The following is a 25,128-nucleotide window of genomic DNA, read 5'->3' as shown; positions in this document are numbered from 1 at the left end:
AAACAATTTATCTCTATATGTTATTTCAAGGTTTAGATAATATGACTATAATCATTTTAAAGATAAAGTAGAGATAAAATGCCTGTTTACAAACTAAATAGAAATGAGGGGATCTGAGTACAACACAATGTTGATTTACTGAGCAGAGCTCCTACCTAGCATATGCCAGGTACTGGGGCCTGGAATACCAGATGGGAAAGGATACTGCATCAAGAATATTTAAGAAGTTTCATAAAACTATGTTAATAATGCTATTTGTAGAGTAAAATTTCTTTTCTCCCGAGTGTATTTGCAAATATCACCAAGAGAAATTTGGTGCAGTTACTAAAATTCCTAGTCCTTCCTTAGCTATATTTAGGAAGAAAAAAATAACTAAGACAAGAGAGCTTTGTTTTTGCTGTTTTTAAATAACAGTGAAACTAAGCTGGGACAAGTCCCCTCCTATTCATTCCGCTTTGTGTAAAGATACCTCTTCAGCACAAGATTACAGGCTTATAATTACAGCCAATATTAGATCCTTGTGCCCTGAAAGCAACTGAAGTTCTCATCTGGAACTCAAGAGACAATGGGGGAGGGGATAAACTAGCCCCACCCCCAAAAAATGCAGGGATGGGGAATGAAAAAGAATCCATACAGGCTTCAAACTCCCCTTTGACTTCTGACAAAGGAAATTTCCTCATTTACTTTATCCTCGCCTTCTACAGCCAATGTTAACTTACTTTAGGACATGATGTTTATCATACTTGCAATGTAAAATATAATAATGGTAATACATGCTGCATTTGCAACACAACTGTCATTCAAAATCACACACAAAAAAAAAAAAAAGGAAAAAAAAATACAAAGTCATTAACTTCATGGCATCATTCCTATGCCACTGCTGGTCCTTCTCTCTTCCTCCCACATTTGTCTATATCAATTTAAACAGGTGTGGACCTGTTTCCACCTCACAGTGGATGACTAGTCCAAGGCACCCAGTCTAGCAGAAGGGCACTCCTCAAGAACTACAAGCTTCCTCTGAACTCTCCATCTTTCTCATTCATCTGACCACTACTACCTCAGTTATCTGCCAGCACTCTCCTGACTTCCACTACCTGGACTCCAACTCCTGCAGGGATTCCCCACTACACACCAGCCCAGAAACTCTTAAAACTTTTGAAGATTAAACTTTTGAGCCTGTCAGCCAACCAGAAGGAAGAGAAACACAAATTTCTGAAACCACCAGAGCTGACCTCGAGATACTGTTTTATAGAATACATGCAAAGTATGAAGGAACTGACACTTTCAGAATAAGCAAGAGAAATATCTAATTAACTGCTGCATCAAACTAACAAATATTAGCAATCTTGCTAAGACGGAGAAAATTTACCTACCAAGCAGGCAACTTTCTTACATACTGAGTTTAAGTGTTTCTGAAGCTTTCACTATTCCTGCTAAAAATGAAAAACTAAAATTATTTATTTATGAAGCATCAAAGAAGTATGAAACAAAAATGATGGATAAATAGAATTTAAGATCAGTGTTTTTATTTCCTATACTATTGAATATATCACCTTAATCAGCTAAGAGTATCTTTTTTTATTTTTATATATTTTTATTTGTTTTAATTAGTTATACATGACAGTAGAATACATTTATGCACTTTGATATATCATACGTAGATGGAGTATAATTTCTCATTTTTCTCATAGTACCTGTTGTAGAATCACATTGGTCATGCAGTCATGCATGTATACATAAAGCAGTAATGTCTGTTTCATTCTACTTTACTTCCCACCCTCACATCCCCTCCCCTCTTCTCCCTTCACTCCCCTCTACCTAATCTAAGGTAACTCTATTCTTCTCTACTCCCCCCACACCCACCTTCCTCGCCTGCCTTATTGTGAATTAGCATCTGCATATTACAGAAAACATTTGACCTTTGGTTTTTTGGGATTGGCTTATTTCATTTAGCATAATATTCTCCAACTCCAGCCATTTACATGCAAATGCCATAATTTCATTCTTCTTTAAAGCTTCTTTATCCATTCATCTACTAAAGGACACCTAGGTTGATTCCATAGTTTACCTACTGTGAACAGAGCTGTATAAACACTGCTGTGGCTGCATCACTGTAATATGCTGATTTTAAGTCCTTTGGGTATAAAAGGAAAAGTGGGTACCTGGGTCAAATGGTGGTTCCATTCTGAGTTTTCTGAGAAGTCTCCATACTGTTTTCCATAGTGGTTGTACCAATTTGCAGTCCCACCAGCAATGTGTGAGTGTATCTTTTTTCCCCACTGTGTGTGTGTATATATGTTTGTTTGTTTTTGGTACCAGGGATTGAAATCAGGGGCACTCAACCACTGAGCCACATCCCCAGCCCTATTGTGTATTTTACTTAGAGACAGGGTCTCACTGAGTTGCTTAGCACCTCTTTATTGCTGAGGCTGGCTCTGAACTTGCAATCCTCCAGTCTCAGCCTCGGAGGAAGTAGGATTATAGGCATGCGCCACAGCACCCAGCCACAGTGTTTATTTTTAAGGCAACAAATTTGTTTTCTGCGGAACCAAAAAAAAAAAATTTTCTCAAGTTATTGTGCCTTAAGGTAAACAAGGAATAAAACTTGACGGCTATCAAAAAATGAATATACAACATGGGGACTTTACCCCAAAGAAATGCTCCTAAAATTTTCATGAGTAACAGACTACCAACTGTAATCCCTTGGCACTGCTTGGCAATGCATACCTATAGCAGGAGAATCACAAATTCAAGGACAGCCTCAGCAACTTAGTGAGACCCTCAGGAATTTAGCTAGACCCTGTTTCAAAACAAAAAGGACTAGGGATATAGTTCAGTGGCCAAGCTCCCCTTTGGGTTCAATCCCCAGCACAAAAAAAAAAAAAAAGCAACTTTTTTTCAAGAGTTGAAGTAACTTACTGCCATTTCCTAAAAATCATTTTTACGCACAAATAAAACCTGAGTTAGAATAATTAATAATTAATTAATAAGTGAGAAAGAAAAATACTGTCAGGATGTTTTCATGTTTTGAGCAATTTCACATCCAGACCCCGACCTGTCTTCAGTCTCTTACATTTTCTAAACTTCATAAAGCAGACCATTCAGGAAAGTTCACTATTTAGTCAAATCGTTCCAAACTACATTATAAATAACTCCAAAAGAGTTCTGTGGTTATCAAATACATATCTGAGAAAACACATACACTTAAATAATTAAACATCAAGATGAAAACAAATTTTTTTGTTCATGAGACTGCTGTAGTAACAGAATCAGCCCCCCAAAATTATAAAATGTACTTTCATAATGAGGTTTGGCCCACTCCCCATGCTATCAAATATCAGGAAGGAACTTTACACTTCTCAGTGGTATGACTGGACACAACACTAAACAATCCCACACCCACACCCTACCAAAGGTATTAGCATTTTAACAGAGAAGTATCAAAGAGTGCAATGCAGAGCCCACTAGCTCAGTCAGCTCCTCACCTCAGGCTCTGTGGTATGAAAACAGCCACAGACTGTAAAACATGAGTGTAGCCATATTCTCATAAAACTTTACAAACAAAAACAAGGCTGCTAGATTTGGTCCAAGGGCCACAGTTTGCTCACCCTTGATCTAGGGATTAAATCTTCAGTTTGCTGGATCCATCCTTGTGACACAGAAAAATTCACTACCCTGGATTTTTATTTACTTTACTCTGGAGCCCAAACTAGACTGGGAATTTTCAAACATTTTTTTTTAATGTAAAAATGTCTCCTTTTTCTAACAAAAGTGAAGTGTGGTGGCTAGGACTCCAAGTTTCTAGGCCTCCCAAAGGACCCTGAAGCACCTCCAGGTCCTTCGAATCTGTGAAAACCACCAGCCCACTGATCTCTGAGATTCTACTTGGCATCAAGAATGGAGATGTAATCAGTGGTTAAAATCCCCCGGGTTCAATACCCAGTACCAAAAAAACAAAAAAATGTAGAAGACAATGAAGTAAACTAAATAAGTTTGATTACAGCTTGTTTTTCTACACTTTTATGTGTACATCAATGAGATTTCATTGGAGCATATTAATCTATTCTGACAGGACCCCTTAATTTAATATATTTGCAGAGAAATCATTCAACAATTAAAAATGATCTTATATATTAAAACGCACCAAGACTGGGCTCTACTTAGAACAATTAATTGGTAAACTGGGTCTAGATATAAGAGTTGAATTGGATTTCATAAGTTAGGTATATTATTTATTTAAATTATTCTTCATGATAATCAAAATCTCAAAATAATAATTTTTAAAACCCCACATAAAATAATAAACATCACAGGAGTTCAGAGGAAGAATTCACACACTATGTGAAGTACCAGTGAAAATATCACATAAATGACAGTTTCAAAATACCAGCACCAAAGTGATTAATCTTACAGGGAGCCAAACTGGCTATCAAATATGAATAACTTTGTTCCAGAAAATTCCTTATTTCTATAAAGAAGAACTTGTTGCAGAAATTGAACCAAAAATTACTGTTCCTTTTCAGCTTTTATTCAATATCCTATTAATATGGAAATATATAATTACTTTTTCCTTGTATCCGTCAACTTTCAAAAGCAAGATCAAATCATTAAACATTTAACATTTCCAATTTTGTACTAAGAGGTATGCCAAGCACTGAGTTTAAAGATGAACAGTAAGTTCTAGCCCAATAAATTTAGTTTAGTGAGGCTAACTGACATAACTCAAGTTAATCCATTTTAAATGAAACAAAGATAGTAACTTAAGACTCAGATTCAAGCATGCTATACTCCCACCAAGACAAATACTTTGTGAAAATAGCAAATTTAAAGATAACAAATAACCCCTACTCTTCACAGTAACATTTCTAACAATTAGCTTCTGATGGCAAGTTATTGACCCCACCATGCAACATTAGGAGCAGTTTATCTATTAAATCTTTGAATATTATCAGAAAGAAAAAACATAAAACATATATTAATTGCTTTAAGACAGGGCAGAGTACATACTTAAAGTTTTAGTATCAAAGCTAGTATGAATTCAACAAAGTACAGAACTCTATTTAAACAGCTTTCTTTTACACATGTACTTTATATACAAATGTACACTTGCCTGTAAAAAGTATTGATTCAGCTTTGAGGAGGAACAATAAATTAAGATCCTAGTATCTCAGAAAACTGACAAAGCATTACTACAGGCAGAAATATCAGTACACTAGAAAAAAATGAAGTAACATGTTTATAATTTTTTAAATAGAGTAAATCTGAAACAAAAGGAATAATTTAGAAAAATGCCATAAGCTTGTATTTTTAAATTCTAAATCAACAGGTGAGGCATTTACAATAGTTACCACAGAAATCATATTTAAGTTATATCAACATTTTAGAAATATTTATACATAATGCTCACCCACTAGTATTTGTATCCCTATTTTTAAAAAAGAGAGACTGAGGTTCAGAAAATTAATAATCATACACCTAAGTCAACCAAGAAGTTGAATACATGATTACATAAATGTAGCTACATCAACGTTGCTCTACCCACTAAGACTTTCAAAGTCTCCTGAGAATCACTGCATAACCTATTGCAATCATCTATATTCTTTGCGAAGTAACTGGACAAAATACTATCAGCTCACATTACACATTAATCTTAATCTCTTAATTTCCTGTATGTCTGCACTATAGAGGCTTAAAAGCAAAATACTCAATTTCCAACCTTTTTCACTGCCAGGAGTGGACCTCTGGAGAATAACAAATACCTAGACAAGGGCTTTCTTGCAAAATAAGACAAACCTCTGACCATGAAAAACATTTCCAACACCCCTTTGTTCCCTGCTTGGTGGAGTAACCACAATCTTTTGTCTTTGAAGACTAACCTTACTTACTAAGTAGAAGTTCCATTCTCAATGACATCCTTAAGCCTGTGCACCAACCCCATCCTGCACTGCCTTCCTTTAGATTCTTAATAAGACCCTAGTTAAGACTCTATAAAGCAATTTTAGTAAGTTGCATAATAATGCAACCCAAATAAAATCTATGCCATAAATCAAGTCTATCTAACCAACTTACATTGTTAAGTCACTGTGGTGAATTAATCATAATATACAAATAATGAAACATTATCTTAGTAATAAGATATTGGAACTACTGAAAAATACTAAGAAAAGGGGCAAATATTATTAAACACTCCACGCCAAAGACTATGCTAAGTACTTTAATATAACTTAATGTAGTTAATCTTCACAACAAGATTAGTAAACATTACCATATCCACCCGTGGTAAAATTTTCATCAATCTTTGATCAAACAGAATAATATGGTAAAACAAAGTCAACCACTTATTTTGAGATTATCACCTCCTTATTTTTATAACAGTAAAATAAAGAATATTGAGTTTACACTTAATTTTAACATGCTTCCTTTGGAAAACAAATATGTGGCAAATCAACATCAGTGCCCCAATGTATTATGAAATTTTTACAATCTATGTAGTCTAAAAAGCCTTGAATCCTAAACTAAGGTTAAGTTACCTGCCCACAGCCACAAAGACAGTGCACTGAACTCCAAAGTCATAACCACCAAGTTATATGAAAGAAATACACTAAATAAACCCAAAACAGGATTGCAGGGCTCGAAGGAACGGCAGAGATGACAGCAACAGAGTCCAAAATGGAGGTAGAGAGTGGCAACAGGGCTCCAGCACGACAGGTGAAGAACAACCTACTCAGAAGGAGATGAGAAAGGAGAGAAACACAGAAAGAGGAGGCAATGGCTTTCAGTCATATGCCAACCCAACTAAAAGATACAGAACCTTCATCACAAACATACCTTTTGATGTGAAATGGCAGTCATTTAAAGACCTGGTTAAAGAAAAAGGGACGTACTATTGTTGAATTCAAGATGCAAGAGATGAAAAAAGCTTCTGAAGTTCTAAACAAGCATAGTCTGAGTAGAAGACCACTGAATGTTAAAGAAGATCCTGATGGTGAACACGCCAGGAGAGCAAAATGTGATGGCTACAACTGGAGGGATGGGTATGGGACAAGTGGCCCAGAAATGATTAATACCCCACTCAGTAGCCTAAATAATCCTAACATCCCAAATGAGATTATCCACGCATTACAGGCTAGAAGACTTGGAAGCACAGTATTTGTAGCAAATCTGGATTATAATGTAAAATTGGCTGGAAGAAACTGAAGGAAATTTTTAGCGGTAGTTCAAGCAGACATTCTGGAGGATAAAGATGTGAAAAATTGTGGAATAGGCACTGTGACTTTTGAAAACTCCAAGGAAGCTGTGCAAGCTATATCTATGTGTAACAGCCAACTGCTATTTGATAGACCACTGCAAGTACAAATGGATGAGAGGTCTTTACCAAAGGGAGACTTTTTCCATCCTGAACATCCACAGCAACTTCCCCATGGACTTGGTGGTATTAGCATGGGGTTAGAACCAGGAGGGCCAATAACCAAACAAAGACATTGGAATGGAAAACATAGGGTCTGCAGGAATGGGAATGCAAGGCATAGGATTTGTAATAAATAAAATGGAAGGGACCTTTTGGTGGTCGTGATAAGGGAAAACATGTGGCAATTTGGATCTTGGATAAATAAACAGAGGCCTAAAAAATGAAATTCTAAGGAATGCACTGAAGAGAGGACAGATCATTGCAAAGCAGGGAGGAGATGGAAGTAGAGACAACATCCTTGGGATTCACTGCATTGAGGGGTGCAGGCCTGAGCCAGGCATGGATCAAGTGGGCACCACGATCAAGTGCATGGGGCCTGGTCAAGGACCGCATGGGCTCCGGCATCGAGTGTACAACCACATGGCCTGCAGCATGAAGCTCATTGGCTCTGAGGTCAAGCGACCGTGTGAGCCACACAACTGAACACATGAGCTCTGGTGTAGAGCATACGGGCCCTGCCAATCAGCACATGGGCCTGAGCATGGAGTGCATGGGACTGGCAAGCATGCGAGCCAGCCTGAATCGCAAGGCCAGAGGCCTGAAGCAAATGGGTGCCAACAGCCTGGAGTGAATGGGCCAGGTATGGGCCCTGCCCTGGGCACTAGCATTGAACGCATGGACCTAGCCATGGGTGGTGGCAATGGTGCCAGCTTTGACAGCACCATTGACATGGAACGTGGCAACTTTGATAGAGCTGGAAGCCACAGAGCTGGAAGCCATGCTCCTGGGGTGGCCAGAAAGGCCTACCGGATATTTGTGAGAAATCTCCCATGCTGATTTTACATGGAAGATGCTAAAGGACAAATTCAACAAAAGTGGCCATGTGCTGTACGCCAACATCAAGATGAAGAATGGGAAGTCCAAGGTGTGCAGTGTGGTTAAGTTTGAATCGCTAGAGGTGGCTAAGAGAGCCTCCTGTCAGATGAATGTCATGAAGCTGAGTGGCCAAGAGACTGATGTTGGAATCAATAAGCAGTTGCCTTTTTTTTTTCAGTTGTCAATGGACGTTTATTTATTTATATATGGTGCTGAGAATCGAAGCCAGTGCCTCACACATGCTAAGCAAGCACTCTACTACTGAGCCACCACACCAGTCCAGCAGGTGCCTTTTTTAAACATTAAAACCAGACCTCTGAATTTGTATTTTTTCTTGTTAACCATTTTCATTTGTTGGCTGGATGTATAAACATGTTTAAAAAATGTAGTTGCTTTTTGGAGTAATTTGAATTACTTTTTAAACGACAGGGGTTTCCATTTGACTGTTTGCATTGAGACTGCAATGTGCACAATTTTTTTTTTTTTTTGTAGTTGTACATCTTGTTAACACTGAATATGACTTTGGTAATAAATGCCAGTTCCTGAAAGTGAAAATAAAAAAAAAAAACTATTCTATGAACACCACAAAAATTAAGGATTAATTTATAATTATAAAAGAAAACAGCCATTCCAGAATATATAAAGTGGGAACAAGGACTTTTAAAGTGAAATGGTTTTATCATGCTGCCTGCCACAGAGTTTTCTGTAACTGGGTGACATAGATTTAAACCATATCAGAGAAAATGGAATCAAGATAGGAATTCCCAACCACTGCAACATAAATCTTAGATGTTGACTAGGTTTGGAAGTTCACATTTAGGAATAAAGAACTTCGGGGTCTCTAAGTACATTGTATATGTGTAAAAAATGTTTATGGTACTTTAAATCCAAGGAATAGGCAGGCAGGAAATGTTTGCCCTTAAAGTTTGCTCTCCTTAATTTTTTCCAGTTCCACAAGAAAAGAGGGTGGTGGTAATCAGAAAAGAATGATTAGAAACAATTTGAAATGCTATAAATTCTTCCTTACTACCTCACTTCTTGGCACTTAGGACACGTATTTCAAATTTTTCTAACTCCTCAGTTTTTGATACTCATTTCTATTTGATTGGAAATATATAAACTTGATTAAGCAGTTTCTCAATAACTCAAATCAATCATCAAATATTTTTCACAATTTGATCAAGCATTCCCTAACAGAGTGTCTCTAAAAGAAAAAGTTGTGTAACTTAGAGAAGAAAAAAATCAGAAACGTTTTGTCTTGCATCATTCCAGTAGTTAATTACATAAAGAACAACTGAATGACTGCTAAAGAGATTTAGTCCACACCTCCTGCATAAACAGCTTTCCTTTTATTTTCTTATTAGATTTCAGTTACCCCAAAACCTGGCCAGGAGTCTTCTTTTTCATTTATGCCCGAAAATGCAATTATTACTAAAACTATCAAACAAAAAATTAATTTAAAATATTAAAAACACATGATTTATGTCTTTCTTACTAATAAACACTTTGCTTATATTTTTATAGTTAGATCCCATATTTTTAATATAAGTCCAATCGTCCAAACCAATTTTTATAGTTACAGAAAAAAGTTACACATTTACAAAAACAGCATGTATTTCCACTGGAGGAGACAAGTGTGTGATGAATCCAGAGGGCAGGCATGGAGACTTTACTCTAAATGCAAAGACATATATGTGAGAGGGGAAAGATTTGTAGAGATTTTTGCTCTGAGTTGATTTTTAATGCATTTTTTTTTTAAGTTTCTTTTTTGGATCCTAATAATGTTCTAAAAAAATCTAAGTGAAAATAATGAACATCTGCAGGTCAGTTTATCATCATCCATGGCTATAATGCAGCCTTACACTAGAATTTTTGAACACGCCCTTATGACTCCCTCCCTTATTCCCCTTCTCTTCCCTCCATCCCTCCTCCTACCAAAAGTAGCAAAGAATTTTTAAATTCCCAGGGAATTAAAAGGAGATGGCACAATACAATTCAAATTTCACTGAGATTAACTTTGTTAAGCTAAAACCAATTTCTTTTCCATTTTGCTTAATAAACATGGAATTTTCTACTTCCTACACTTTTTTTTTCTTATACCAAATAATCTAATTACTTAAATTCGGGATCATGAAACATTGAAAACTGGTACAATACATTCATCTTCTAAATATTTAAAAAATACAGATAAGGACAAAGTGAATAAATAATTAAAAAGTTATTAATTTAGCTTCCCTTACCCATTTATTTATTAGCCTGTGTGTGTGTGTGTGTGTGTGTGTGTTTGTTTTAAATTCTCTCCAACTAATATGCAGCCTCATTCATTGTACCAATGGACCAATGCATACAAAATATTCAACTAAAAGGTTCTGGCTCTTCATTAAGATTAAGATTAAATCAGATCAGGAGAAAGATTTAGTTTTAAAAAATAATAAACTGGTAGCCTTTTTCCCCGATTCAAAAATAACTCCAAAAAGGGCTGGGGATATAGCTTACTGGTAGAGCTCTTGTTTACTTGGTTAGCATGCATGAGGCCTTGGGTTCAGACAAAAACAAGCAAAAATCTCCAAAAGCTATGCTTCCTTTTAATTTTGAAATTTAAAAAATAGTTCACAAATTTCCTGTCCCATTCACTGAGCCTCCCATCAGTTCAACATTTTAAAAAGCATAATAAAATGCATCAATTTCAGAATCCCAGATTTCCTTTGTCTCTTCCAATCTGTGATAGTTCTCGGCATTTCTCCAACAATTTTGAGGAATACTGGCTGTTGAGGGCCACAGCTGAGTCAGGATGACGAATGGCACATTGCCAGAAGGGAGTGGTTGAGAGGTGAGCCAGGGAGCCATTGAGATGATGATGGTTATGTTAAGCTGTGTATTCAACTGTATATTTGACCTTTACTGTCTGGCAATAGGGCTCCCGCTACTTTGGAGTTCCCGAGGGAGAGTGCGCCCAGAACCCGGTGGAGGGTGAGGGTGTTCCCGGGGAGCGTGTGTGGAGTGCTGGGGGAGTTCAGCAATAAAGAGTTGCTGTTTTGGACCTACAAGTGCTTCGTGGCAGCTCAGTTATTTGTGCCCAGCCAGACTGCGGCAACTGGCCAGTTATTTTGCATTAAATTTGAGTCTGTCTGATGTTTTCTCCACTTGGGTTGATTTTTTGTTGTTGTTGTTCTTTGTTTTTTAGTAAGAATGTTAGGCTGAGTATGTAGTTCAGTGGTGGAATACTTTGCCCACTATTCACAAGGCTCTGAGTTTGATCCCCAACACTGCCATAAATAAGAAAAAGTATACCATAGATATTTCCTCCTCGGTGCACAGTATCAGGAGACACAGAATGTAAGTCTCATTACTGGTGCTGTAACTCCCCTGTTAGTCATCTGATTGCCTTATCGGTTATCAGATTAGCTGCTGAGTTACTGCAGTACTTGGGTTGAATTAGCCTTATTTTACTTAATAATGGCCCCAAAGAGTAAGAGCAGTGGTACTGGCGATTTTATTACAAAATATAATTTTTCTATTCTATTATTATCTTTGTTAATCTCTTAGTTTTTCTGATTTTTGGCTATAGTAGGGATTGATTCCACACATGAGGCAACTACCACTGGAGCTACAATCCCCAGTCTTCTATTATTTTGAAAAAGCTCTCACTAAATTGCCTGAGCTGACCTTGACCTTTGTGATGCTCCTGCCTCAGCCTCCCATGTAGCTGGAATCATAGGTGTGGGCCTTTGTGATGCTCCTGCCTCAGCCTCCCATGTAGCTGGAATCATAGGTGTGGGCTATCACAGCAAGTTTACTGGGCCTAATTTATAAACTATACTTTATCACAGGTATGCATAAAAAAATAACATAGTATATAGGCTCAGCAAAGAGGATGCCACAGGATCAGGCATACACTGGGGGCCTCAGAATACATCTCCTGCAGATAAGGGAAGAGTACTGTACATCCATTAGACTTCCTTCAGACTAAGAAAAAAAAAAATCTTCAATTGGAACAGATCAAGTAATTTCTTTGAGAGATCATGACAGCTAAAGCTAGTTTTACTACTTCCACTATTATAAAAAACAAAAAATTGTGGACAGTTGATACATATATTGAAATATCCCAAAGGTTCACAAATATCACTACTCTTGCTCATGCTAGACCTTGTGATCTTTGATCTATGTTTTTTAAACATCATTATAGAATTCTCTCTTCACTATCACTATTTAAATCCATCTCACCTTGTACTACCACCTTCATCCCCAATATTATTGTTATTTTAGGAACTCAAGGCCAAACCATTCGCTGATAACAGTAGTGATATTTTAGCCAAAAGGTAATGAACCTTTATGCAGTGTGGAAAATGGGCAATCCCTGAAGGTCACATATTGTATGATCTCACTCATGTACTTTTTTTGATACTGAGAATTGAATCCCAAGGGTGCTTAACTATTGAACCACATCCCCAACCCTTTTCACTTTTTATTTTGAATCAGGGTCTCACTAAGTTGCTGAGGCTGGCCTCGAACTTGCGATCCTCTTGCCTGAGCCTCCTGAGTGGCTGGGATACAAGTGTGAGCCCCATGCCAGACCTGTCCATATACTATTTTTGAAATGACAAAATTACAGAAATGCAGAACAGATCAATGATTGCCAGAGAGGTAAGTTAGCCACATAAAGCGTATGTGCTATAAAAGGGCAACAAGAGGAATCCTTCGTAGTGCTGGAATCTTCCTGAATCTCAGCTGATCAATGTCAATAATCTGCACTATTACAAGATATTAATAAAGGGAAAACCCAGGTAAAGGGCACCCAGGATCTCCATATTACCTCTCACAACTGCATGTGCAGCTACATTACCTTAAAGTTAAGTTTAATATTTTTCAAAAACGAGTCTTTAGAATGAATTCTCAGGAGAAATCAGATAATCACCACAGTGCCCCCTAACCCTCTTAGGTGCACTGATTGTTAGCTTCTAGGAAAGTTCGGATCAGTTTTCCCCAGAATGACCAGCTAATGATTAATTCTTATTTAGGATTTCTTCTTTCATTATTAGCTTTTATGTTGAATAGAAACAAACTCCATGGGCTAGAGAAAGACAAAGCTGCCAAGGGCCTGATAGTAGAGTGTCGGCTTGGCCAAAGGAGCAAAATGCAAATTTTTATCTCTGTTCATTTAGCTCATACTAATATTCAAAAAAGTCTAAAGCTCTGCAATCTGTGATTTACAACTTGTGGGAAGGAAGCAATGAGAAACCACAGCAGGAGGGAAGAGTTTACTTCCAATGAGAAAATAAAGGTCTTCTTCAAGTCACCAACAACAACTGCTACAAAATACGTTTTATTCACAAAGGATGTGAAAGCACAGAAATAGTGGAGCCAAGACAGTTTAAAACACAAGGACTAAACTTCCATAAAACCTAACCCTACCAACACCACAACACACCAAAGGTAATTCCTTTCACAGACTGGAGGAGAAAAGGAAATACCTAACTATCACAAAAAACACATTCTATAGTTCAGTAAGTGGTGGCTAATTAGCATGAGATCATGGGGGATTTTTTTCCCCCTGAAAAGATAAAAATTCTAACCATTAAAATAATGTGACAGGGGCCTGGCCTGAACCTTTATGCAGGGTGGAAAATGGGCAATCCCTGAAGGTCACATATTGTATGATCTCACTCATGCACTTTTTTTGGTACTAAGGATTTTAGCACTTGGCCTAGCACTTGTGAGGCACTGGGTTGGATCCTCAACATCACATAAAAATAGTTATTGGGTGTATCTACAACTAAAAAACAATAATAATAAGACAAGGCGGGGGTTGTGGCTCAGTGGTACAGTGCTTGCCTAGCACGTATAAGGCACTGGGTTCAATCCTCAGCACCACATAAAAATAAATAAAAATGAAAGGTATTGTAACGATCTACAACTAAAAAAAATTTTTTAATAATGTGACAATCTGCATATTTTTCTCCCAAAGTGACATAACCACTGAACATATTTTTACTACATACACATACTCTAGCTCTGACAAAGCTACAAAAAATCAATTATATGCACTACAAATTGCTTCTCTTCCTAATTTATCAACATAAATTAATCTATCTAAACAAAAAAAATGATACAGAGGAGTGCTACAGCATTAGTTTTAGATGCAGAATGGTCCCCAAAGGCCCACATGCTAAAGGCATCATCCCCAGAGTGGTGCTACTGGGAAGTGCTACAACCTTTAAGAGGTGGAAAATAATGAGAGGTCATCAGGTCACAGGCAATGCCCTTGAAAGGAACAGTGACACCCAAACTAACACTCTCTCTCTTCCTGCCAGCATCAGGCCTAAAAGCAATAGGTATGCCCAATTATTGACTGAAACCTCCAAAACTGTGAGCCAAAATAAGCCATTTCTAAGTTAATTACTTCAGATATTTATTATAGTGACATAAAATAAAGAACCATTTCCAAAAGCTCACTACAATTATTACATTGTGTCATCACAAGTCAATTTGAGTCTTTATATATTCATTTTTGCTTGCTTAAATTTATAATTCTTCAACTCTTCCAAAGGACAGAATGTTCACATTACCACTACACATTAAGAAATACTATTATATTAGCATAACTATATGATAAATCAGATACAGATAGTTCCCTACTTAAAATGGTTTGATGTGGGTTTTTTATTTTATTTTTTGTTTTTTTACTTTGCAATGGTGTGAAAGAGCTAAATGCATTCAGAAACCACACTTCAAAATTTGATTTCTAGTATTTTCCTGGGCTAGCAATATGCGGTATAGTACTCTCTACAGACTTGGAAGCAACTCATAGCTCCCAGTCCAGCATGCTATCACAAAGGTAAACAATCAATACTATCCAGTGGAGTGTTCCTTCGTTATAGATGCTTGTTAGGTTAGGTGCATTTAATTAATTTTCAACTTAGCAATAAGTTGTTAAGTGGTTACATCAGGATGTAACTACACCATAAGTCTAGGAGCACTTATACTTCATATTGGATTCCTGGAATGTACATGTAGTAGAAGATATCAAGCTTTAAGGAAAAATAGTGTAAGTAAAAAAATCTTTTAACAATCAGCCAGGTGCAGGCAGCGGTGCATGCCTATCTATAATCTCAATCACTTGGGAAGCTGATGTGGGAGGACATCAGCAAGTTCAAGACCAGCCTCAGCAATTTAGTAAGATCCCCTACAAAAGGGCTGGGGTTGTAGCACAGTGGTAGAGTGCCCCTGGATTCAATCCTCAGTACCACCACCAAAAAAAAAAAAATCTTAAAAATCAAGAAAATTATCAACAACTTGTATTTTTTTCCCTGTGAACTAGCAAATGTTCATCATTATCACTGGCCATGATTAGGCCATGCTGGCATAATGCAAACACAGTTTATTTAGTACAATGAGTAGTTGGCATCCACATGCACACATTCAGCTAGCCCATTCAGCAAATGATACTCCTGCAATATTTCTTTTTTTTTTTTTAGTTGAACACAATATCTCTATTTTTATTTATTTATTTTTATATGGTACTGAGAATCGAACCCAGTGCCTCACACATGGTAGGTGAACGCTCTGCTGCTGAGCCACAACTCCAGCCCCTCCTGCAATACTTCTATTCCATCTCCACTGTTAACTAAGGTATATCCAACCATCAAGCCAGAAGAATAGACATCAGTCATTTTTGTTGTTGTTTTTTGTTTTATAGTACTGGGGATCTGGAACCCAGGGCCTTCCATGGACGGCAATCTTTTTTTTTTTTTCCAGATGTAGACAGACCTTTATTTTATTCATTTATTTATATGCAGTGCTGAGAATCTAAACCAGTGCCTCACACATGCTAAGCAAGCGCTCTACCACTGAGCCACAACCCCAGACCTGGACCTCAGTCTTAGAGAGAATTCTCAGAACTGGGGATGTAGCTCTGTGGTACAGTGCTTGCCTAGCATGCTCAAGGCCCTGGGTTCAATCCCCACTACAGAGAGAGAGAAAGGGAGAGAGGGAAAAAGAGATGAAGGGAGAGCAAACTATCATTAGGCACTGAGCTAAACACTTGATCCATAAAACAACATCAGTAAGTGATTATCATTTTATAGATAAAGGAATCATTAAAACTGGAATGAAGAAAGGAAATATCTTATAATATGCACATATCAAGAAACCACTGACTACTGCCCGTTTCCAAAGTTATTTGGATATAAAATGTACAAAATAAATAACAAAACTTTCTTAAAGTTTTCATACACATCAAGCAAGCAGTCTTTCTGTGTTTTCTAAAAGGTTATCAGGCCATTATTTCATATAGTCAACTTATATCTGAGGCATATCCCACTATTACTTGATTGACCTGAATTTCAATTATCACCAAAAGAAAGACCTTATTGCAGTTTAAATTCCTCAAAATCTACCCAAAAAAAGTTGTTTGCAAATCCACAATAAAAAAAAATTAAATACAATGTTTTCTTATGAAGCAAAGAACATTTGATTTCAAGAATTGAGCTTCAGCCAGGTACAGTGGTGCATACCTATAATCCCAGCTACTCAGGAGGCTGAGGCAGGAGGATCACAAGTTCAAGGCCAGCCTCAGTAACTTAGGGACACCCTGTCTCAAAATAAAAATAAAATATTGAGGATGTAGCTCATTGGTGAAGCATCCTGGGTTCAATTCCCAGTATGGGAATGGAGGGTGGGGGAGGCTGAACTTGAGCTTGGCAGTTACAGTGTATCCTCTCTTGCTTATTAAACAGTAAGATCATTAATAAAATGATAGAAGAGGTTATAACTGGTTTTGTTTTTATGTCCTTTCTTGGATAGGGAGGCAAAAAGTTGGAAACAAGGCAGTCCTATTCCTGTTTTAACTATTCTATGAACTCCCATTTACCACAATGAAACCAGCAGCTGGATCGTTTTGATCCTCAGCCAAGATATGCAAAGCTAATTATGAAACTGTTAATTACTAAATGTTTAACAGGCCATTTGAAGACTTTCAGGCTTTCACTAATAGTGCAAAAGAATGTTACTAATTTTTGCCATAAATTTAAGTCCTCACTTGTTCAAAGCCACATGCTAATAAAGTTTGAAATTAGTATTTTAGTTATAAATGTATGTTTTTTACCCAACAAATTCACAAAACACTTCTATGAAATTTTTTTTTTTTTGGAAACTTTTTTTTTTAATAGTTATTGAATGTTCTACAGTTTACAGTAAATATCATAGTTACAAACTCTTGGCTTCAATCTTTCAGAATGATCACTATCTGATCTTCAAAACAAAACAAAACAAAACCCAAAGGAATCCAAAACAACGAAACAAAACCAGATTTACACTTCATACGCGCACAAGCGAGGCCGGTGGGCTTTCCAATCTTTACACTCCACGTTGTGTTTTGAAAACACCTATAACTCTTTGATCAAACTACTTGGAAGACACTGGTCAAAAGTTTTTTATTATTATTATTATTATTTTAAATGTTTTTATTTGTTTTTAAAATGTGAGTTCCAATAAAATTTAAAAATTAGATTCCAACCTGTAGATTAAAATGAATTAAAAAATACAAAATCATATACAACGCTCTCTTCACAGGGATTACATGCCATGAGAACAGGCTTCTCTGTCATGATATGAAAGGGATCCAGATGCCTTGAAGTCAGGAAGGGGACTGACACTGGTCCGGGCCTTTTAAGATCATCACAGACAACTCCAAGGTGCTAGGCATAGCCTTGCCTCCCCTTGGCTAAAGAGGAGCTTGAGCCACCACACAGATTTGGGCAACCTGGATGACACGAGGAGACCTCTGGGCCAGTCTCACTCTTTCCGTGACTCTCAGGCATGAGCGGTCGGAACCTGGAGGATGCTCATCTTGCTGGGGTCAGCCCAAAGCTGATTTCACCTATTTGATTTCCATGAGCTGGTACTTATCTGCCAAGCTGTTACCTCTGTTCTGTTCAGGAAGAAAAATTCCCCCTCTGGGGGCTGGAATGGGTAAAGGGACTGCCACAGCAAGGACACCTAGGGATTATCAGTGCAGCCACAGTGAAGCGGGGGCTGTTGTGTCCCTCCCTGGCCCTGTGGCGGCCAGTCTCATCTCCTGTGCTCCTTGGCTGGCTGCCGGGCTGGACTCAACAACACGCAAGATAGGAAATACCCACGGGAGAAACTGAAGGACTGAGACCCAAGTGTGGCCCAGGCAAGGCAGGCCATGGAATGTTGAAGCTAGCCTGCCAGGAATTTTGAAGGCTGGGTCCTGGAATCATGTAATGTTGAATTTCAGAAGCGTTTTCTAGGAGTGGGGACATGGATGGGTATAGGACACATCCTGAAGCTAGCCTGGCACACCCAACAGAAGCACAAGTGCTTAGAGGCTCGGATGTGGAATCTGCCCAGTTAGAGTAGCTGGGTTTCCCCACAGACCCTGGCTTTCAGCGGTGGGTGGGGCTTGCACACCAGCACCAGGCCTGCTTTACCCATTCTGGAATCCCAAGATGACAAATAGCTAGTGGCTGCACAACCAGTGGTGACATGTTGATATGGGGCAGAAAAGCAGAGCTTGCATGTACCTCACTCCACTCCACTTTAGAGTCACTGTATGGTGACGAAGACCAGAGGTGGTGGTGATGACACCCACAGTGAAGCCTGTGCCCTCTGGCCAAAGAGCAGACTCAAGGAATTTGATATGCTGGTCTTGCTCAGTCAGCAAGGACATGTCCAGTCTATATACAGTATACAAGAAATTGGTGACCAAGGGGCTCATCCTGTCTCACGTGGTTCATTTTTGAAGTCCATTTAGACAAACCAAGCCCTCCAAAACACCTTCAGATCTCTGGAAGGAGGTTACCTCAAAATTTGGAAAAATTTGGGTGGCAAGGGAAAGGACTAGGATGCACAGAGACTACTCATTTGGTGCTTGCTCCTGGTCTCACCCATGAAAAAGCAAGCCCAGGACTCCAGGCAAGATCTGTTTTTGGCTATTCAGGGCTATGGCAGGCCCCCTAGAAGTGCCAACTTGCTGGATCTGGATAGTGGGCAGGCTTTCAGGGGTCACAAAGCCAGGGTGCTGCAGGTTTCCGAGAGACATGGGTCTTTCAATAGAAAAAGGTGCCTGGAGCTATCCTTGAACATGTCTTCAGTCCTGGGCACTGTGACTTCTATGAAATTTAAATGTTTGTGACCAATCATTTCTTTGGGAAATATGCTTTTCAAACTGTGTATAGTTTAGTAGTTTTAAGAACAAAAACTACTTAAAAAATAAATATTATCACTACAGCCCAGAACCAAGTAAAAATATAATCAAAGTACAAGCTATCAAATGAAAATGAGTCTACTCATAAACAATGGTAAAAAGAAACTCAAATGGAAAATTTAACTGTAATACACATAATTCTTCCCCTACATTTGAAAGTTAAATATATGGCAGAGATATTCTTTTGTACTAATTCTCATAATTTAAAGTTCTCTATGCTAAAGGTATTTTCCTTCAGCTTTCTCATTATGACTCAAGATGAATTCTACCGAGTGACTTTTGCAAAGAACTAAATAAACCCGGTACTCTCCAAGGAACTCTCGCCTGACAAATTCATGACTTAGCAACTAAATCAAATGGTGCAATAGCCCAAAAAATTTTTAATAGTGAAAAGCAAAGTAAGATATTAACCAGGACATAGGGTATGTATAAAATAACTCACCCTATCTAAAAGTAACTTTTACAACTAGCTAAAAACACACAAATTTGGTCTTTAAAGTAGAGGAAACAATTTTGTAATATATGTTTCACCTGGAAAACTAAAATATTAAGCTATTTAAACACTCCAAAGAAGCAATTTCAAAGGGCCTGAACTCAACAAGTTAATAGTTTAGAAAATTATTTTATTGTATAAAGCCTTGAAATCTAAAGCTGTTTGTAATTTATTTACATCTTCCAGTTCATTAAATTGCTTTGGTAACCACAGGTCTCATTTAAGTGATTAAAGACACAAACCTAAATAGTTGAATAAAGCAATTACTTAAGTAAGAGTCCAGTTTTTCAGCAGAGGTACATTTTAAAATATCAATAGAATGTCTATTGCTCATTATTTTCTTTTTTTTAATATTCATTTTTTTAGTTATAGGTGACCATGATATCTTTATTTTATTGTTTTATTTGTATGTGGTGCTGAGGATCGAACCCAGTGCCTCACGCATGCTGGGCAAGCGCTTTACCACTAAGCCACAGCCACAGCTCCTGCTCATTATTTTCAAGGGAGTATGTTGTCTAAGGACAGAATGCCCCATTAACTAGAATTCACAGTATAGGACAAACACTAGATTAAATACAGTTTTTTCCGTCCTCTCAGAATATCAGGTGAAACAGTGAGAGCTTCTTGAATCCAAATATGCATGATTTGGCTAAAAATTTAGATGACAATTTTTTCTATACTTCTCCTTACCATTGCCCCTTCCCAGTAAAATGCCTACAGAGTAGGTTCCGGTTTTCCAGGTGGATATGAAATGCTCTTAATTCAAAGTTACCGAGAATCTCCCCACCCTAGATTTTCCTCTAGCCAACTTCTTAGGTTACACAAGTGACATTGAGTTTACTTCTAGGCAATTGATTGACCTAAATACAAAACTGACTTCACAGAGTATAGAAAAAGAACTAGGCTGACCTGATTAAAAAAAAGAAAGAAAGAAAAGGGGGGGAAAAAAGAATTAAATTTAATGAAAAATGCATTTTTCTTTATTCTTTTCCTTCTAAGCACCTTCCTTTCTCCTGTGAGAATCCCACAAACTCCTTTATGGAATCTATCCTCGGAAACAGAAGGAAGCACCACAGCAAAACTTTCCTAATTCATGTCCTTCAAGCTTTTTTTAACATGGTTGCTTTGGTTATATTACAAAGTTCTAACTCTCCAGTATTCATGAGACTAGACACTACTTACACAAAAACTTCACTCCTTTTTTTTTTTTTTTTGTACTGGGGTTTGAACTCAGAGGAACTCACCACTGAGCCACATCCCCAGCCCTATTTTGTATTTTATTTACAGGCAAGGTCTCACTGAGTTGCTTAGTGCCTCACTTTTGCTGAGGCTGGCTTTGAATTCCTGATCCTCCTATCTCAGCCTCTCAAGCCGCTGGGATTACAGGCAAGTGTAAAGTTCCACTTTTGCATTAACAAGCACAGTAGTCTTTTAATATGTTAGTTTAGGGGTTTTTGTTTGTTTGTTTTATGCGGTATGAGCGACTGAACCTAGGGGTGCTTTACCACTGAGCCATATCGCCAGCCCTTTGCATTTTTTATTTTAAGTTGATGAGGCTAAACTCAAACTTGCCATCCAATGGGCAGAAGAACTGAGCAAGCACTTCACAGAAGAAGAAATACAATCGGTCAGCAAATATATGAAAAAAAATGTCTTTTTTTAAATATTTATTTTTTAGTTATAGGTGACCTTGAACTTAGAGAAACGCAAATGAAAACCACATTGATAGGGCTGGGGTTGTGGCTCAGCGGTAGAGCGCTCGTCCAGCACATGAGAGGTCCTGGGTTCAATCCTCAGCACCACATAAAAATTAATTAATCAATTAATTTTTTTGTTGTTGTTAAACACACACTGATAGAGGCTGGGACTGTAGCTCAGTGGTAGAGGCACTGGGTTTAATCCTCAGCACCACATAAAAATAAAGAAATAAAATAAAGGCATTCTGTCCATCTACAAAAAAAAAAATTTAAAAACCACACTGGTATTTCATCTCACTCCAGTCAGAAAGGCAATTATCAAAATACAAGTAACAATGTTGGCGAGCATGTTGGGGAAAAGGTACACTCATACATTGCGGTGGAACTAAAAATTGGTGCAACTACTCTGGAAAGCAGTATGGAGATGCCTCAGAAAACTTGGAATAAAACCATCATTTGACCCGGTTATCCCACTCCTCAGTATATACATACCCAAAGGACTTAAAATCAGCATTTTATAGTGACACTGCCACATCAATGTTCATAGCAATTCAATTCCCAATAGCTAAACTATGGAACCAGCCTAGGTGCCCTTCAACAGATGAATGACTAAAGAAAATGTGCTATATATACACAATGGAATATTACTCAGCCATAAAGAGAAATGAAATTATGGCATTTGCCAGTCAATGGATGGAACTGGAGACTATCATGCTAAGTGAAATAAACCAATGCCCCCAAACCAAAGGCTGAATGTTCTCTCTGCTGTGTGGATGCTAACTCACAATAATGGTGGGGGGTAGATCAGAAAAGAATAGAAGTAAATTCGAATTAGACAAAGAGGGATTAAAGAAAGGAACAGGAAATGGGAATAGGAAAGACAGTAGAATGGTTTGACATTATTTTCCATGTTCAATTTCCAATGTAATTCCACATAATGTACAACCAGAAAAATGGGAAGTTGTACTCCATGTATGTATAATTTGTCAAAATACATTCTACTGTCATGTAAAACTAAAAAGAACAACAACAATAAAAAAAAAAAAAAAAAACTTCCCATCCTTCTGCCGCCTCAGCTTCCAGAGTACCTGGGATTACAGGCAGGCAACACCACTCCCAGAAGCATTTCTTTTCTACTTAAATTTCAAACTTTTAAAAGATGGATTATTTCTGACATGTCAGGAAAAGATGGAAAACATTCACATTTCAAGCTACTTTCTCTTGAAAACAATAAACAAACAGGGGGGTTTGCGCAAGTAAAACCCAAATGATGAACATCAAAGTTAATGGGGCTGACACGTAAGAATGTTCAAAATGTTTGGTAAGTTTTTCTGTGTTTACCTTTTCTGTGAAGGTTAGGTAGGAGGGGAGGGGTGCTGCTTTCAGATTGTCAGTGGGGCTTTCATGGTGTGGTATTAGTAGTAACTGGCCCACTTACTTCTGACTCAGGCCAAATTCTATGTTGGGTCAGTTTTTACTCCATTCTATACAACTGGCAGGGGAAAAGGAAAGTTTAACAGTTCATTTACTTGGCACAATCCACAGGCTGTCACAGTGGAGGTTTTGTCTCTTCCAGTCTTGTTTGCCGATCTGTCCGTCCACCTGATAGCAGGTTTCAAGCACTGTTATTCTTCTAACTAATCAACTGAAGACACCACTTCCCCCATCTCTAATTTCCACTACAAGGCTCTGACATCATTCCTGACCAGCCTAGCTAGGTTCTAATATTCTCAGCATGTGTGATTTCACTTGGCACTTCAAACACTATTCTTGAAAAGAAGTGAAATATCTCACTGAAATTTGCTTTTCCTTCCCACTGAGATTAGGAATGTGCATTTTCAGGTGCAGAAGACTCCAATGCAACTGAAAATTTTAAAGCAGTACTCTGGTGGAGGAAGGCACTTGAGAGGCACTGAAACACCAAGAGGGGGACAAGATCAAAGCAGAACATTCCTTGATCATCACAGAAACAGCGTTTGAGAATAGGAACTTTCTGGAGACACTAAAATAAATTGCCTTGTAAAATTATGGCCCATTTTCCATAGGTTTGGTAAATATGTGATATCAATCCATGATCCCCCAGATGTGACAGCTCCATCCGAGAAAATGAAAAATCAAAATGGTACCAGGTGCCATTCTTGGGGCTTGTCCAATGGCAACCAGCGGAAGATTCTATGTTATTCTGTTCTCCCCACATTAAAGAATAATCAATGTCAGAAAATAAGAGCAATTTGGATTTGGACAGATGTCATCCAACACCTAACAAGCAAAGCAACTCTTTTCCAGCATTCGATCCTAATGTATCTGACGGTCTCAGGATCAGGAGAGCTTATTTGCCTTAAGAAGGTTGGCAAGAAGGATACCCTGTAGTCACCATCCCAATGCTTAGGAATATGCGTCATTATCCTCTCAGAAACTTATAGCTAAGAAAATCAAACCACCACATTTTTATAAAATTTCTCCTTCTCTAGTCCAACTTGAGATGACCAAATCCAACCCCACGAGCAATTCTTCCACTTGAAGTAAGAGGAAAAAGAAGCCTGGTGGTAAACACACATAGAAAGGTTAACAAACTCGTCTACTTTTGACAAGGTTGTGCAACACCAGAAGAATCCGCAGGGTGCCCTTGGGGGGGGGGGGTGTTTTTGAATGTGCGGGCTCTGCAGTTACATCTGCAATTGAAACTAAAAACTGACTATTCAACTGTTTCCCTTTCAATGAAAAGCAGAATCTTTTTTCCAAAAAGTAAAATAGTAAATAAATACACAAACCTCAATGTTCTACTTTAGAAGCTCAACATGGACTTTTCCCAGAACCATACAAGTTTCCTCCTATACCCACATTATCCCACATTATCAAACACCACTGAAGTCTAAAGGAAAGCCACATGCAAGGGAAGGAACGGAAACAGAAATCAGGGTGGCAAGAATAATCTTTGGCACAGGGAAGGTAAGACCCCACCCGCTGAGACTCCGAGGTCCCGAGCACTGCTGGGGAACAGGGGACTAATCCGAGAAGGTCCACGCGTGAACATACATACACACACACACACACACACCCCTCTGTCGCCGGGCAATCCGAGCTCAGTAGTGAGAAGTATAAAGAATAGCAAGGGGAGGGAAAAATAAATCCAGGACGCCCTTGAGAAAAGACTCGGAGGTGGGAAGGCCTGGAAGTCCTGATGTGAGAAGTGGGGTGCTTGGGGAGAACGGTGTCAGGACAGGGTGGCGGAAGAGAAGAAAGGGTGCAGCCTGAGAGAAACAAACCCGGCCAAGTGCAGGCGACCGGAGGCAGCGGGTCTCACCTGGGGGGTCCTCTCGGCGGGGTTCTTCATCACCGCTTGGCGGAAGCTGTTATCCACGTAGGACGCCATCTCCCCGCGCGGGCCGGGCCGGGGCCGCTCGGCACCCTCGCTGGCCTCCTCCCG

The 25,128-nt window shown here is 38.3% G+C and overlaps 1 protein-coding gene across 7 annotated transcripts in view; it reads right to left on the bottom strand.

The window, feature by feature from the left end:
• Positions 1–25,128, bottom strand: part of Rapgef2 (Rap guanine nucleotide exchange factor 2) — a 263,457-nt gene extending 238,329 nt beyond the window's left edge. For 5 of the 7 annotated variants that reach the window (XM_015484528.1, XM_015484530.1, XM_015484534.1 and 2 more), the window contains exon 1: positions 25,006–25,122. In XM_015484528.1, the coding sequence (XP_015340014.1) occupies positions 25,006–25,074 (69 nt within the window). In that variant the 5' untranslated portion in view covers positions 25,075–25,122. Of the gene's footprint in view, positions 1–25,005 lie in introns of all 7 variants that reach the window. The other 2 variants (XM_015484531.2, XM_015484532.2) reach the window with 1 other exon arrangement.

Source organism: Marmota marmota, unplaced genomic scaffold (genome assembly GCF_001458135.2).
Source record: "Marmota marmota marmota unplaced genomic scaffold, marMar, whole genome shotgun sequence".
NCBI classification, from domain to species: Eukaryota; Metazoa; Chordata; class Mammalia; order Rodentia; family Sciuridae; genus Marmota; species Marmota marmota.
The sequence above is the reverse complement of the archived record's forward strand: the minus strand, read 5'-3'. Positions and strand labels throughout refer to the sequence as shown.